The sequence below is a fragment of the Momordica charantia genome, assembly GCF_013281855.1.
Source record: "Momordica charantia cultivar OHB3-1 chromosome 8 unlocalized genomic scaffold, Mcharantia_2.0 BLBB01000008.1, whole genome shotgun sequence".
In the NCBI taxonomy this organism is placed as follows: domain Eukaryota; kingdom Viridiplantae; phylum Streptophyta; class Magnoliopsida; order Cucurbitales; family Cucurbitaceae; genus Momordica; species Momordica charantia.
In genome coordinates, this window is record NW_028275166.1 from 7412310 (window position 1) to 7429735 (window position 17426).

At 33.1% G+C, this 17426-nt stretch overlaps 3 protein-coding genes and 1 long non-coding RNA gene across 5 annotated transcripts; 1 reads left to right on the forward strand and 3 right to left on the reverse strand.

Annotated features, from left to right (window-relative positions):
- Positions 1-2542: 2542 nt before the first annotated feature.
- On the reverse strand, positions 2543-5974 carry LOC111020958 (putative folate-biopterin transporter 3). The gene is made up of 5 exons (XM_022297760.2): positions 5382-5974; positions 4381-4640; positions 3986-4081; positions 3734-3904; positions 2543-3194 (listed from the first exon to the last, which is right to left on the reverse strand). The coding sequence occupies exons 1-5, from the start codon at positions 5848-5850 to the stop codon at positions 2604-2606; spliced, it is 1587 nt and encodes a 528-aa protein (XP_022153452.1). The 5' UTR covers positions 5851-5974; the 3' UTR covers positions 2543-2603.
- On the forward strand, positions 3986-4647 carry LOC148209451 (uncharacterized). The gene is made up of 2 exons (XR_015792975.1): positions 3986-4124; positions 4335-4647. It is a non-coding gene; the product is annotated as an uncharacterized LOC148209451 (long non-coding RNA).
- Positions 5975-7362: 1388 nt separating the features above from the next.
- On the reverse strand, positions 7363-9165 carry LOC111020959 (uncharacterized). Its single transcript, XM_022297762.2, has 2 exons — positions 9006-9165; positions 7363-7842 (listed from the first exon to the last, which is right to left on the reverse strand). The coding sequence occupies exon 2, from the start codon at positions 7782-7784 to the stop codon at positions 7497-7499; it is 288 nt and encodes a 95-aa protein (XP_022153454.1). The 5' UTR covers positions 7785-7842; positions 9006-9165; the 3' UTR covers positions 7363-7496.
- A 2659-nt stretch (positions 9166-11824) lies between these two features.
- LOC111020977 (ubiquitin receptor RAD23b) lies at positions 11825-15988 on the reverse strand. Of its 2 annotated transcripts, none has more exons than XM_088127528.1 (12): positions 15775-15988; positions 15131-15292; positions 14945-14983; positions 14758-14867; positions 14621-14656; positions 14146-14323; positions 13929-14063; positions 13771-13845; positions 13223-13270; positions 13022-13131; positions 12349-12427; positions 11825-12271 (listed from the first exon to the last, which is right to left on the reverse strand). In XM_088127528.1, exons 1-12 carry the CDS (start codon positions 15838-15840, stop codon positions 12155-12157), a joined length of 1155 nt encoding a protein of 384 aa, XP_087983654.1. In that variant the 5' UTR covers positions 15841-15988; the 3' UTR covers positions 11825-12154. The 2 variants fall into 2 exon arrangements, with proteins under 2 accessions (XP_087983654.1, XP_022153480.1); XM_022297788.1 differs by having other exon boundaries at positions 14621-14665; positions 15775-15987.
- Positions 15989-17426: the final 1438 nt, after the last annotated feature.

Consider the following 17426-nt stretch of genomic DNA (forward strand, 5'->3'; position numbering starts at 1 on the left):
GAGATAATAAGAGTTTTTTTTTTTTTTTGATCTATAACTTTTGTAATTACGAGGATGTATGCATTTTTATTTATTTTTTTGCTTTGCTCTTAATTGACACTCGAAATATTTTTGCTAAACAATATCTTATCTACACACACGATTTCTACTAAATTTTTATTTGCTATTTTCATTAATTTTATTATATTTAATGAATAAGTGAATTCTAGACGAATAAAAATATTGGTAATATAATATAAAAATGAGAATAAGATGGGAAATGATTTGGTATTAGAAAGTTTTTCGGGTGGCTAGGCAATAGCGGCTACATGACGACATCCAATATTTGTCGTTTTGCCGCCAAAACCACGTGCCCGCACGTGATGGAAAAGTGGGACCCACCAGACAACGTTCTCTCTCATGTGTAAGTGATTTCGGGCTTTCCGTTTTTAGAACTGATTGGACAAAGGTGAAACGTGTCGAAAATTTCTTGACACGTAAGCTTACTATGTCCACGTGGTGCGTCTTCGGATAACGATCGTGAGTGGGCCCCACTTTTGGATAAGGTTTGCAACACCAAGGCACTGTATTTTATCTTTTCTAAAAAGAAATATGTTTATTATATTATTATTTTTTTTTGTTTATATAAAAGTAATTTCTTGATTTCGTTTTGAGAGAATCCACAAAAAAATTGGGGGAAATATTCCACTCCCATTTAGGATTTCCTTTTTTTCAGTTATAAGATAAGTTTCTCACTTGACTTTATTCTAATAGTATTTCATTTATTGTACATTATTTTATAATATTAATATTCTTTTCTTTATAGCAATTTCCCCTTGAGATAAACGAGACTAATTAGGAAAAGATGATGGAATTAACTAGTGATTAAAGAAATTTATGGATTGATAGTGGCATGATATAATATATGGATGGTATGAAGATCAATCCAAATTTTTATTTTGAGATATTTTGTAAAACTTCGAGGTGCTATAATTAATATTTAGTTGCGTGTGGAGAAAATTTTCATGATTGGAATAAATTTAATATTATTATATTTATCTTTCTATAAGGTTTGAATAATAATTAAAGAAATGGCAGTGGGTTGAATCGTATTCTGGGAGAAAAAGTTTCAAACTAAAAAATATACCATATTGAAATATATATATATATCCAAGAAAAAATAAATAAATATAAAGGTGAGGTGATGGGATCTGTTATTTGCGCTAACCAATTCAATTATACATAAGATCCTATTTTAGTAGTAAAAAGTTTTACTATTATTCTTTGCCTCTTATAAATATTGGTTAGGTTTAAATGTTTATATAAGTTAAATAATAAACTTCTTCTCATGTTTAAGATATTTTTAGATAAATTTTAAAATTTTGTCTATTTAATCTAATTACATAAAAAAATTTAATAAATTTCCAAACTTTTAATTGTGGATCCAACAAAGACGCATTAACTATATTATTGATTGTAGGATGATTTTGAATAGATTTATGCATCTGGTTGCACAGACGGAGGTGGTTTAAGATGATATGGGACTAAGTTTATATAAGTTTTTAATATTCAAATTTATATATTAAACATATTAACATTCTATATAGATAAAGTAAGTCGACCAAATAAATATTAGATATTAGTGCATCGAACAATATGAAATAAATTATAAAAAAATAAAAGAAATAAAATGAAAAAAATCTGAAAATTTCAAGCCTTAATTTGAACCAATAACAAACTTAAGCTTTAATTTATATTCTAACAATTCATAATCACACCTAAAGTTAAGAAGCTGCAAAGAGATGAAAAGTTGAGAGAGAGAAACAAGGGTTAAGTTAAAATTAGTATAATATATTTATGGTATAGTTTTTAGAGAGAATTTTGAAATGTTTTAATTGTGAAAATAAATAAATAGAAGGAGAAAGAATATAAAAGTCTCTAAACTTAATGGATGAGCTTTTAAGGAAATTTAAAAAGTTTTAATTATGAGGAAAATGATAAAAGTAAATAAATTTGAAAGATAATTAATTAAAATTGAGAAGAATTTATGGACTCATAAGTTATGAATTTTTAAAAAATATTTTCATTTAATTGAATGTTCTTTTTCAAGAGAAGATTATATATTATTAACTTGTATCAATTAAAAAAAAAATGATGTAGAACATATTCTTTTATATTCCAAATTCCAGTTATAATGAGAATCAAGAAGAGGAATGAAAATTCATTCTCGGTAAATTGTAAGAATAGAATCGATGGATAAAACTCACCTTAAACTTGGGGGGTGTAATAGCTTCAAACTTAATACCTTTGATTCCAATTGAATCACAAGTTGGATATTTCAAAGAAAAAACGTAAGAATATGGCAAAAATTGTGGTGGAAATGAGAAAGACAAGGTATTTGGTTGGAGGAATTGCCAACAATGCTTCTCCTAGAGTGCTCCAATGGGTGGTCCAAAATAAAGTTTGGTGTAATTTGGATATTTTTGCCCTCTGATCTTTAATTCTGTGTTATTTGTCTAATATATATATCTAATGACTAACTAAGCTCAACTAGGAAACTTAATTCAAGTTGGGAAAATAGCTAAAAATTTAGTTTCATCAAATATTACAACCCTGGATTGGTATCACGTGTTATTGACAAAGGGTGCCATTTCAGTTTCATCATTCTCTGGTTTTTCTTCTCCCTTTTTTGATCTCAGCATCTCAGAAGGTAGGATGTTAGCATTTGGATCAGTTGTTGGCACCAAAAACAGAAGTCCAACGGGAGCAATTCTCAACATATTTTGAATCAGTATCGCCATCCACAGATTATCGAACCGAGTCCGAGAAACCTTCAAAAGGCGCAGTAAGACACCACCAGCGCATACTGAAGAAAGCATCCCGACATGGTCGATCGACATTAGCATGGCAAAGAATGTCCCTTCTATCCCAGCAGGGCAAAGCTTGGAGCTAAGGACAATGAGAGGCATCCACTTGATTCGCCCGATCAGCTGCGAAATCACCTCGTCGAACACAATGAAGAAGTAATCAGGGATACCGATCTTCACATTGATGCGCAGGACCAACATCAAATCTAGCATCCCAGACGCACCATATAGCAACTGAGTCCAAAAAAGTAGGTCGCGGTAAGGGTAATCCTTCAACAAGTTCTGGTAGAGGACGACTCCAAAAAGTGAGCCAAATGCACCGATGGAGAGAATCGAACCTACAATCTCCTGCATCGCACATGGTGTAGAATAATCACAAACTAAGAAGCCCAGGCACTTCAGTTTGGGTAACATGTTTGTTGGACACGTGCCGAACACTCTTAACACTTCTTGACACGCATCAGACACTTGTTAGCTCAACAAATGTGTCACGACACTAATTGTACAAGTAAATATAGATCCGACACTTGTTAAACACATCAAATACTTGTTAAGTATAAGAAATAGACATAAATAGCAATATAGGATAAAATAATAAATTTTAAGAGCAAAATGCATCAAACTCATTTTTTAAAGCGTAAAAATGCATAAAATTATTGATTTTGAATTTTCTCCTGGTATAAAAATGATATATATATATATATATATATATATATATGTAAAAAAGAAAAAAAGTTGTACATTTTAATAAACATGTCATTTTTGTCTCCATGTCCTAGATTTTAGAAAAATGACATGTCAATCGTGTCATATTTATATCCGTACTTCTTAGATCACAAATAAAATGCGGAAGGAAACTGATCTAACTGAGCTTGAACTCAAAGTACCTGGGAGAAAGATGGACCTTCTTTAGCTTCGGTATACCAGTAGAACATTCCTTCATGAACATTCAAGCACAAAGCAAGTGACAAGTACATGTATATGCAGGGCCTCCAGACTTCACGGCATTGTATGGTTGCCCACACTGCCTTACTAGCATCCACCAACTTTTTGCCTACCTATACGACAAGATCGATGTTACGAAAAAGAAGCAACCGAGTTACGAATGTTTCATTTCACACCTCATTAGATAATCTTACCTGTGTATTAGTGGATTTGTGCACAGGGGATTCTCTCATTATCATCCCGACCAAAATCAATAGTCCAGGAGGAATACTCAGAAGGCCGAACACACCCTGCGGGAACAATCGATAATAAATAACAAAGATAACGAGAAAGGTACTTTGCTGCATAATATTTTGAACATGCTTGTCCTTTGCTTCTTATATGGTTATGATCAGCCTACAAAGAATAACATGAATTGTTGCAGAGAAGACATGCTAGTTACAATTAAGTTCAAAATGTTCTCCTTTTTCAAATTATTAACATTTACACTTTTATTATTTGACCAAGGCCTGTTTGATAATAAGACCAAATTATCTGTGGCAGATTGAGACAAGGCAATAATATGATGTTGGGAAGAGAAGAATCTCACCCGAGGTCCTAGTAGATGAATGAGAAAGCCACTGACTGCGAACCCGACAAGTGATCCAACCGAAGAACTCATTCCGCATAAGCTTTGCATATCACCAGCAAGCGAGGGATGGCTTATACTGTTTTGGGTCACACAGGCATCAATGGTGACATCTGCTATGGCTATTCCAGCACTTCCTGCCATTAAATTTAGCAAAACGAGTGCAAGAGGCAAGTTCTTGTACAGTGACAGCAGAAGCATAGATATCCCTCCAAGAACACCTGAAAATGATAGAGAAAATGCCCTTGCTATTAGCAAGTTATTGGCTTCATTCTTTAACATATCAGTTTATCCTACAATCTATAGAAGCATATTTTGAATCACTAATAAAGTTGTCAGTTAGGATGCACCAAAACTGTATGATTCGTGATTGAATTCTTCACATACAGAGTTCATCATCAATTTTTGGAAAGTTTTCCAAAACAAATGTAAAACGTGAGAATGGCACACAGCACTAATTCTCGAAAAGTTTCACCAACCGAAGCCAGATTCGAGAGAACTTGAGTTTTAATTTATTAAAGGCCCGTGGATAACCATTTTGTTTTTAAAAATTAAGCTTAGAAACACTACTTTTCTCCCTATGTGTTTCTTTTTTCTGTTATAAGTTCTACAAATTGAAGTCAATTTTTGAAAATTAAAAATATATATATAATTTTTAAGAATTTGTTCTTGTTTTTGAAATTCGGCTAAGAATTTAAATGTGTAATTAGTACCTATTGTCTCCAACATTCGTGAGATCTCAGCTTATTAACATCCAAAATTGATCAGAAATCTAGCATACAACTAAGCAAGATAGCATACCAAGTAAACTTAATCAAGTCAGCAGAAAAATTGCCCAAGCTTAGCGTTAAAGCTCAGTATCAGCCCATATCTGTATTTCTTCTCTTTTTCTTCTTCAGCAGAACCAGCAATGGAAATGAGAATAGAAGGTAAAAGGAAAATGCATAGAGAGAGATTATTACCAGCAAAAACAAAATAAGGCCTTCTACGGTAGCCAAGAATGGAGACAGTATCAGTAATGAAACCCCACAGAGGCTTAATAATCCAAGGAATCATGATAATCCCAAAATATATCTGCGATTCTGAGGGCTCAACTTTCAGATCATCCTTCATATAATACTGAATACTGAGTTTACTCAACCCCGCACCAAGCCCTTGGCTGACTCCATAAACAAAAATCACTCCCAAAACAAAACTCCAATGCAATTTATCGCTCAACATTTTCAACCACTTGAACGGATTCCGAATTGAATTCCACATGCCTCTTCTTTTTACTTTCTTCCTCTCTTTCGAGCGAATTCTTCCATCTTCGTCTTCCATTTCGTCCAGCGACGGCGATTTTGAAAGCTTCTGGGTTTCCGGCAGAGAACTCGAATTTGTTTCCTTGATCAATTGGGAAGCTCCATTTGTTTCATCTTCATCATCTTCCATTTGGGATTTCACAGAAGAAAGTGAATTGGGTTTGGGCTCGAGTGTTGATTTTGACTCGAGAGTTGGGAAAATGTTGACTCTGTTTCTGGTTTTCTTTTATTTTCAATTTCGGCCATTTTCTTCGACAATTCGGAGTTTTTTTTTTCCTTTTTGAGAAAACAATTCGGAGAAATTACATAATTGTTTTTTGGAGTGAAGAATACTGATTTCAGTTAAATTAGATGATAGCATTTTACAGCATAATATATTTAAATTTAATTTGATAAAATATATATTATATAAATTTGGGTTTTTCCTTTTTCGGACGGGACAAAAAGTTAACAGAAATTGAAACTCGACCAATAAGTTATTTCTAAATTTCTAATTTTTAAAACAAGGAGGGAGAGAGAGGAAAAATGAGAAATGTTAAAGCTTTCTTTTTAATTTTAAAAGCCAAATTGTCATTTTTATTAATGAGCGAATTTTTTTTCGTGAAAATTAGAGAGTTTATAAGTATATTCTATTTAATTCACTCAAACGAAAAAAAAAAAGAGTTTTAACGAGTTCCTTCAAATTTATACTATCTATTTTAGTATTTTAGTACACGAATATGGAATATAGAAATTTGACCCTCTCATCTCAAGAAAAAATAAATAAATAGAGTCCATTAAACACATCATTTTAATATTTAATTTTTCATGTTGATAGTAAAAACTTTATGAAATCACGATGGTAAAAGAATCATTTGTGTCTAAAGCAAGGGCAATGTCTCCTATTAGTGTGACTATTGCATCTGTTTTCCATCCTTCGAAGTACATTTCCTTTTACAGTTTGATTTTTTTTTTTTTTTGGTTAACTTATTACTAACATATTAAATTTTAAAACAAAATTCACTCGATATTAAAAGAATGGTGTAAAAAAATTAAATCATATATCATTTTTTCAAAATACATTAACATTTTTAATGAGTCTGGATTTCATAACAATTGACCAAACTCCAAACTTTTAAATGTCGAATTCAAGGTAGATTTCCAATTAGCTAGTAACTCAGAATAACTACATGTTTGGAAGTAATTTTCGGAACCAAAATCAAATCTTTCATTGCCAAGATCACTACTATTTACATGAACTATTACAATACATTTTAATGACCTAAGATTATTTAGTTAATGAATTTTAACATTAGTGCAATTTATACTCTTCCCAACCTTTTAAAAAAAGGGTATATTCTAAGGATAATCTACAAGAGTCTACTGAATATAGGATTCAAAAGTCAAAGATTTTAGGTGAAGCAAAAGTAAAGTAGGGTATGAACAGTAGTCAAAGATTGTAGGTGAAGTCAAAATAAGGTAGGGTATGAGAAGCAGTTCCCAACCATCAAGTATTATCTCACAGCAATTTAAAGATTCTGATTGAAGTTTTAATGTAAACCATCATCACATAAAAAGAAGCAAAGGAAAAAAATAAAGAACAGATTAATGCAAGGAGGCAATGTTTATGACACTCTGCTACATCTTATATAAGTCATATGTATGGAATCAAAATGGATGAATGAACTTTTTGGTATATAATAATAATCTTCAGTTGATGATTTATAAATACAGGTCCCACCCAAAGAGAAGAACCAATACATGAGAAGGTGTTGTAACTCGAGGAGGTCTTACGTATCATAGAAATTTCAATTTGCCTTTAGCCAGAGAAGCCTTAGCATGCTCCATACGACACAGTTCTTTCTGAGCTCCAGTCAAACCCGAACAAGACGACGCGGTAGCCCCTAGAGTGATTGCAAAGTAGAGATAAATTGTGCAAAGGAAAGTCAAGAGTGCCAGCGCGGTTAAGAGGAAGCGATGCCGATTGAAGAGAACAGACCAACTGCCCAACTCATTTGCAGGAAACTGCTTTCTGAATGATGGGGACCTCCTATGGGGAGAGGCTAGAATGCTGTCAAGAACCATGTTCTAGAGCTCTAATCTTCCCCTGTGGTCTCAGGTTTAGCACCAAACACGGAACCGTCTACAAAAGCAAAAAAGTGACCATTTTTAGACGGATAATCTAATCACAAGAGCCATTTTCTTCAACAAGTGTGTTTCAATAAAATAAGAATCCATCAGAACAGATGAGAATGTAACAAAGCATTTTGAAACAATATCATCGAAAGCTAAGATAAAGAGTTACTTCTTGAAGATTGAAACCGACAGATTTGGTGATTCATAGGAAGATAAAATGCAAGTTTGAAACGAAGCTTGTATCATATATTGGTAAATTAAAACTTGTAGATTTTTTTGAAGTTGAAGGCTCGCCGGAGAAACTTAAACAACAATGACACGGCAGAACAGAACTTTTAACTTGGTATCAAGGGTGATGAACTCATATGTCAAGAAACAATTAGACTTGAAATTTCCATATTTTCAAGTTAACATTATGTCTCAGCTATATGACTCAAGCTGTCTCTTCTAAGTTTCTGACCCGTCCAAATTTGGAGTCAAAACAGGAAAAAAAAAATTATAAATAAATATCACGGATCTTTAGGCAAAAAGCAGCAAATAACCAATATAAATCGACCTAAACTAAAAAACTTCCTACTCATTCCAAGACAACGAATTGTTCCATTAAACCATATGCGGGAGTTAAAGCAACATTAGGCAAAAGCCGAAGAGATCCCAGGAGTCTGAATATAATTTCTGTAACCTCAAACAAGCAAATTGTTTATGATTAAAACTCCCGTGTTCAGACGCCACATCTGATATTATCAGCCGACCTAATTCCAAATCCATAAACATTGCTCATGCTCTACAATTAAAAACCAGATTATACAAACGAAACATCTCCACATCCTCAAGAATTTGTTAAAATGCATGCGAATTCGTAACAGAGTGAAAATCACTCTACAAAATGACGCCTAAAACAGATGGAAAATTCAAATCCGATCCATTCGATCTGAGCCTTCTGGCAACAATCAGCTCCAGCAAACAAAAATGATGGAAAACGCAACAAACACCGCGACATTCGGTAAAATTCGACGAAAAACCAAATGAAAGAGAAGAAAAACAGGGGAAGACAAAAGGCTTCTCTTATTATGCAGGAAAAAATGGAACCATAAGACCAGATCTGATAGAGACGACAGATTTACAAATTACAAGAAACGAAAGAGAGAAGAAACAAGAAACGAATCTTACAGTTGATTAAAGAGGACTGAATTGGATGGAAGCGCCAATGGAGATGGGAATTTGTTTCCCGGTTTTTGCTGTTCTTCGAAGAGAGAGAGAAGGGTGTTTTGGCAATTGGCAGGACCGCACAAACAAATATTTCTCCGTGGGTCACGGTTTTAGAAAGGTTACAAAATGCTCGGGATTGGCTGTCCACGCTCTTTCTTTCGCCTTTTGGAATCTTTTTTTATCAATTGACCTTCTTTTTTTTTCATTTTCTCTTTTTTTTTTTCAATTCCAATTTGCATTTTCTTTTCTTTATAATTACAATATTCAACTGATATTTTAAATTACAAGTTTAATTCTAAACTTTCAACTTTGTAAAATATACTAAGTTCTTAAAAGACTCGTTTTGTTGGAAATTCGGATTCTGTTTTTTCTTTTCAGATTCACTAAATCAAATGGATTCAGCTAATAGGCATTTGCTTGAGATTCGTTTTTGAAAATTGTTTTTGGATTCTGAGAAATTCTGAAAATGACTTTTTTATGTTTTCAATATTTTCAGATTCAGAATTTGAAATTTTTAAGATGCATAATTACGTTAAAAAGATAAAAACTTTGATAAAATATATTACTTCATATTATAAACTCATTTTATGCTTGTTAAAATTGAAACATGTAAAATATAATTGTATTCTAAATTAAATAACCAGTAAAATAATAATTATACAAAATTCATAAAAAATGTTAATAAATTAATTAATATAAGTTTAGATTATACTAAAATTTAGTTTGTAACTACTTCTAATTTACAAATATATTGCTAAATAAACGTTGAACAATTTTTTAAATTGAGATTCAATTACCAAATCTGCTACCAAACACATATCTGAAAACAAAAATATAACTACTCTGGTTTTCATTGAATACCTTGTTTTCAAATTTTTGTTTTTTATTACCAACCAAATGCACCCTAAACTTTTGAATGTAGTGTAGGTTCTTGAACATTGTCTGAGAGATACATGACTTATAGATTTTTTTTTTAATTCATAAACCTATCTAACATAAAATTGAAAGATTAAGGTATTATTAGACACAAAATCGAAAGTCTAATGATTTGTTAATGATCTATTAGAAACAAAACTCGAAATTTATAGACCTATTACACAGTTCTCTTTTAAGTACAAAGAACTATCAGATAGAACCTTAATAGTTTAAGGACTAAATTTGTAATTTAACATTTGTTATTTTATTTAAGGTTGTGTGTATTTAGTTACTTACTTTAAAGTTTTTTTTTTAATAGGTGCTTGAACTCTCACTTTTGTGTTTAATAGTGTCTTTTGTTAATTTTTTGGGTATGCTTATATGTCACATTTGTTTATATTATTTTGAGGACTACATGGTGAGCTAATATCGAGCTGGGCATGAACCATTAGATACAAAAGTGAAAATTCAATACCACCTATTAAAATTATTTCTGAAAGTTCAAAAATCTATTAAAGTGCATGAATTAAACAGATATTAGTTTGAAAAAGTTCAATGATCAAACTTATAATTTTAATAGTGCGCCTAAACGATCTATATTTTTAATTTTATGAGTTTTATGTTTACATGCCAAACATATAGGCATATACAATAACATCTTGCCACATATTTCTCAAATAAAATTGATACCAAAGTTGCTAAAAACAAACTTAAAAGTTGAACGAATTGCTAAGAACTTTTTATGAAGTATTAGACCAAACTTGGTAACTTAATCTTAGCCGTTGTATTTCAAAACTTTTAATCATATTTTGACTAAATTTTTCCCCGAATCTCTTTTCTCCTCTCCTTTGAACTAAAAAGGGAAAATAGAAAACCTGACCTAAAATTGTTATTTTGTTATTGAATTAGTTTTCATTTGTAGGGTTAGCTAGCAGTTAAGCTCTAATACCTATATATGAACATGTATATTTCATGTCAATGGAATAAGAGATTTCTCCACGCAAAGCTATCATTCTTTTTTATACGTTTCAACAACAATAGTGTCTTAATATACAATCATCAAGACCAAATGTTCATTTTCTGTATGACAATGATTTTTAGTCTTTTAAGATGTGTAGTTCAACAATTTATAGGATGCTTGACATAATATCAGTGGCAAATAAAAGATATAGGAAAATACTACAGCAAAGTTTGGCAAGTTGTAACTCTTTTGTGATTGTTGATAGTATGGTCGAATTTTCTAGGCTTGGCAAATTTGTTTTTGAAAACCTTTTTCGAATTCTATCATCCAAATAACAAAAATTCTAAAAACAACAATTTTATATTTTCAATGTTTCTAGATTTTGAAATTAAAATCGTAAAATACATAATTACATTAAAAATAATAATAATAAAAACTTCGATGAATATAATTTATCATGTCATAAACACATTTTTGAAAATACAAAAAACATGAAATACAATTCTATTTTTCATTAGATCACAGATCACCAATCAAACAAACTAAATTTCTAGCAAACATGACTCTCGCCTTTGGTGACAACTTGGACCTCTTTGGACGGTTTTCAAAAGCAATCAAGACACTTAAATGAAAAAGATATGGTAAAAGTTTACTTGGTTTGAATAGCTGCAAGATTGGTCAAAGATTATTTTGCAGTGATATAAAAATATCATTTAGAAAACCATTTTCTAATTTGAAGAAAATTGTTAACATTTTGAAAATATCATTTTAAACCTATATTAATCAAATGATTTTAAGAAATTATTGTTCACTTAAAACTAATATTCACGAGCCCATAATTTTGTTAAGAAAAACAACTCAATTGTTTCTCAACTGAGCCGACTAAATATAATTAGATACAACATTCCAATAACCATGATATATAGATGTCAAAAATCTGTCAATATTTTTCGACAATAATATTTACATTAAACAAAAAAAAAAAGGAAGAATTTTGAAATCTTAAGTTCTATCTCCAATGCTAACCAGTTAGCAACAAATGAGACATAAAATTCCAATTCTCTAAATCGAAACGACCATGCTTGAAGAATTAATTTTCCTAATTTATTAGTACCGTATATAAAATGCAATGCAAAGAAGACTCAGAAAGTGAAGAATGCTGTGACAAGGTTACCAATTCATCTCAGCACCAAAAATAATGAATCCAGCACGGTTAACATTAATCGCTCATTCGTTAATCATCAAAATCTCCAGAATTCTCCAGTAAGTAGTTAGCTGCTAGTTCCTCATTGCGATCACACGCCAAAAATGCCTCGATGACTGAGGCTCTATCAAATCCCATTGCCTCGAGCTACAAAAGGGAACAAGTAAAAAGCTAAGTACATCATAAATACAGTTTAAAGAACTCAAGGAATATAGAGTTCATACTCGTTCAATGGCTGCCTGTTCAGCTGGGGTGACATTAATGGCATGAGGCATGTCCTGCTCAGCCTGCTCAAACATATCTCTGAAAGAAAGAGAGAGAAAAAGTTTACAGTTCTAAATACATAGATGTAGCGATTGAACGACATCCTGAGTACAACACTGTTTTACGGATGACAATTACCTATCAGATAGAAACGTAACCTGATCCATTCGGGCTTTTAAGCATGATTATTACTTTACAGAGACAATAAATAAATAAACTGTCCAGCCTAGGGTCGAATGCCGGGTATTTACATACAGCATCATGCTCAAATTCCATGCTTGTGGAGTGGTGTAATGCCAAGTTGCTCTGGATGGGTGATGTAGTTTAACAACAAAGATAAACGGTAACAAGAAGAATGCAGAAGATTCTCCTTTCATTAATACACCTGACTTGATTATCTACTATTATCCCCACACAGGGACCTTACTTCAGAGAAGCACCGTGCATTGGAGTTGGGAAAAAAAATCTGAGAAGGGGTTTCTAGGCAATGGATCATGTTTAGATTAATAATAAACCATGATTAACGACAACAAAAAGGACCCATGACCAATCACATCTGAAGAACTGCAGAACTAGGAGGTTTCAAGTTAACAAGATCTAAAATTAACCAGATGACAGCAAAGAAAGACTCACCCCTCAAAATTGTCGAGAGGTTCGTTAATTAACTGAAGGAACTCTGCATGATGATCTTGAATGAGTCTCAAGAGCTGGGGATTCTGCTTGCCAAGTTCTTGAAGCATGGGCTGCCATCAGAAGCAAAAGATTTAACTCTTGGACAAACCATGACAAAATTCACCAAGTAAATTGCAAAGCAGAAGGCAGAAGGGTGTATACCTGTAAGATCTGAGGATTTGTATGCACCATCGTTCGCAGGGCTTGGAACTAGAAAGTGAACAAGGAAATGATAACAAATATCATTCAGTAACTACTTCACATTTAAGTTGTATTCAAATCCATAGCCCATAAGCAATAAAGAGAACAAGATTTTGGCAAGCATTTGTTCAAACGATATGGATATAATCGACTGATATGACTGAGCTAAAGCAATCCACATATAGAATCTTTAACTGATTGGAAGGCCTTCTTGTGTTAGTTCCTTGGGAGGGGGGTTATCTCATCCCCTGCCCCTAGGTTGTTCTTTTTTGTGAGTAATACAAGTCTCAGGTTTCTTATAAAAAAAATGTCTATGACTTTTTAATTGCTATACTTTATTTGAATCAATGCAGAAAGGAGATGCAAACTAACACAAGTATTTGTTGTAAGAAGACTTCGAAGTCCAAACAACTTTAGATTTTTAAACTCAATGCACCAAAAACTCTAGTATAGAAAGCTAACGAGCTTATCAATCAGCAAAACCCCATAAATGATATTCCACTAGTTACCTGAGGATTGTTTCTAAGGAATTCAAGAGATCCAAGGTTACCACCACCACCACCACCACCACCAGAAAGGGCCTCCTGCACGTGATTGCCACCCATTAAAAATAAGTAAATGCAAGCAAACAAACAAAGTGTCCTTCTTCATGCATCCAAATTTTCACCTGAGGAAACATATTTAAGGGGGCTGTGTTAGGTGCTCCAGAGGCAGGTGCAGCGAGAGATGCATCAGTTTCAGTGGCTTGACCAGAACCGAAGCGAGCCACTGGGACTGCAACTTCTGCTGTTTCTGGAATACCCTGAACACGAAGAACACCCTCGGTGACTGGAAATATTCAAAACAGGTTTCAAAAAAACTCACACATTACGATTTAGACATACAGAGTACAAGTAGTCCACTGCTCGCTCTGGATTATTATAAGCAGCTCTTAGTGCACGAACAACTGTTTCTCTGTCCCAATTGCCACCCCCCATATCCATTATTTGTTGAATAGTCTGTTCCAGGTTATTACCAGCGACCAAATTTGAAGCAGCTTGACCATATGTATCTGTCTGCACACTGCAAAAGATCCCCAAAAAAAAGTCTGAAACTTTCTCACCAGCAAGCCAATTTCTTCGTACATTAAACCCAGAGAGGAGGAAACATATTGCACGTAGCCTAATAATATCAGCTGTTGGTCCCGAATCACAATAGTTTACAATCAAGAACTCTGAAAAAAATACGTTCAGTCTGTAGCTTTTAATATATTTGACATTGTTATAGCTTAGATATATTCTTAGAAAATAGTATGTGGTTTATTGGCCAATTCCGGCCTCTTGAAGTTAAAAATATATCAACAGGAAATAGAAGCCATACTTATCTGCCACCCTGTCTGAAGTAGATGTAGTGTTCCTAGGGGCACTAGAAAACAAGAACAAAAAAGGAATATGGATTATGATTATTCAACTGATCAAGGAAAAATGCATAAAGAAGATCACTCTTGAGAAACTTACGACGACGGTGCTTGCGTGGGAGCTTGGAGTGCAGGAGTCGGTGATGGTGTCACTTGAGTTGTCGGAGTTGAATTTAAAACTGGTTGAGCTACAGGAGGGCTTTGAGCAGGCTGCAAAAAAAAGGTTCCAAAGGAGGTTAACATGAGAAAATAATAACCAATTGGCAACGAGAATGAGCAAATATTACCTGAGTCGAGGACTGCCCTACTGAGCCTGATGTTTTGCTCTGCAGTAGAAGCAAACACATTACAATTAAGGCAACAACATGGAAAGAGCATGACCATATTTGACATTTCAGCCATCTATTAAAGTCCAAATAAAACCATATCTTTAGAGACTTCTTGTATAAAAAAATTATAGGACCAAAGATTACCTTGCTGAGCATTACAACTAGAAAGCCCTCTTCGGATACTTTGTTTTCTGCCAGAGTACTTTCATCTTTCAGAACTTTCCCGTTGTGAATCAATAATTGCTGACCACAAGGATAATTATCCTTTCCTTGTATATCTTCAATATTTTTCTTGACAGCCATAACCTTAACCAAAAATTATATAATTAAAAAAATAATAATAAAAAACCCATTTAAGTCTGCCTGTCAAAATCAACTAGTACAGCGGCATCCTCAACAAGCACAGTCCGTTCCACTACATTTTGGGGTTCTCCAACTCGTGTTCAAACAATGCGAATCCAGCAGATCACGGCAAATACAGATAAACAAATTTCTGGGGATCGTCGTTCAGAAAGAAAAAGCAGCTTCCAAATTAAGTAACACAATAAACCCTAATTTAAAAATCTTTTCAGTTCCAAACAATTCACCTCGTAGTTTCACATTATTCCAATTCTATAATCATAATTTTAAAAAATAAACAAACAATTAAAGTAATCGCGATGAATTAAACTAAGCTAAAGAAAGCCAGCTGGTCAATGCTTGCGTCCTCAGCTACATTAATAAATAAACTGCAAGCGCAAACAGTCGCATGAAGCAATCGAGGAGGGAAAAGAAAAGTTAGAACTTACGGTGTCGGTGGGCTGAACCCTAATTTCGAAGTGGCTTCCTTTGAGAGTCTTCACAGTGAGCTTCATTTCGACGAATTAGGAACAAAAACGACGGCGTTTCAGGGGCAAGGAACCTGAAACGCAGCAGAGATCGGAGAGAACCCTAGATTTGGCTGGAAGAAGACCGCGACCGGAGAGTTGGGCACTAGCTTTCCCTATTTCACACTAAAAATAATAGTACCTGTGGGCAGCGCACGTGACAAAATATAATGGACGAGTTTTCTTTTTTTCCAAGAGAAACTTGAAACGAGCTAAAGATAGATTTTAAGTTTTTAATAATTTTCAAAAGGTTATACTTGTATGTGTTTGTTTTATTGTTTTTTAGTGTTTTTTAAACCTAATATTTATTATTTAAAATTATAATTTTGTAGAAGGGAAGGGAGTTAGCTAACGCACCCTTGCTTAATAAACTTTTCGAGTTCTCGGATATTTTCTTTCATTGATCTTGCCACTTAGAACTTGGTAAGTAGGTGTCTTTTCTAAATCGTTGAGCCTAAAGACATCAGACACGCATAAAAAATCATTTAGATTTAGATTGAGTTCTCCCTAGGAGTCGAAAGCTGACAGTCCTAAAGGTATCGCATTTAATGGCGGCATTCTAATTTGATACGAATCCCCACCTCCCACAACTATATGAACAAGAAAATGTTTATAACCATAACCATATAAACAAGAATATACATAACTGTAACGATATAAACAATAATACAAGTAATTTTGGAGAATGAAGCATTTTTATTTGAGTTGAAGTAATTACCTCGCAGGAGTCACCTGGCCTGGGCGCGACTCTTCTCTCCTTTTCTTAGACGATATCCTCTTAGTCCATGAATATTAAAATAGATTTTTTATGAGTTTACACAATACATGAATTTACATATATTATAATTAATTATTAAAATATAAACTATTTTTAAAAATAATGCTACTTTAATTAGTTTTTCCAAAGTCAAGTTATCTCTTTGGTCCAACTTGGATGTTTTCTTAACCCTAAATGGGTCTTTTAACTTCTATCAACTTTAAACGACAATTTTATATCCTTCTACCCTATGCTATTTCTACTTTCCATCAACCACAATAATTTTACTCTAGTAAAATGGATAGCAAGCTACTTTAGATATCTCAAATGTCATCAAATTGGGGCAAGTCTCTTTCCCTAGTTGCTAAGAAAATGAGGGAAAAATATCTCGAGATATGATTTAAATTTATTTGTTTAAGTGTCAACATAAGTATAATTCAACGGTAATTTGTACATACTCCTTTTGTCGAGGTTTGGAGGTTCAATCCTCTATGTTTCCAAATTATTGTAGTCAAAAGGAAAAGAAATATCTATTTGTTTGAGTAAATCTTTTTTAGTAAGGAGTAGGTGACCAACATGAACTTTGAATCTATTATCTCTCAAATTATCTTAGTCATGCCCAAGCGATGCGATAATCGGTATATATCTCAAACTAAAACTAAAAAGTTGTGAGTTCGATCTCCCACCTCAACATGTTGTACTGAACAAAATAAAAATAAAAATTTCTCAGTCATTTGGACCAATGAGCCCCATCTTTTTTTTTTCTTCTTCTTCTCCCATGTCCACAGTCATTCCTTATTCTTTTGCAATTTGTGTA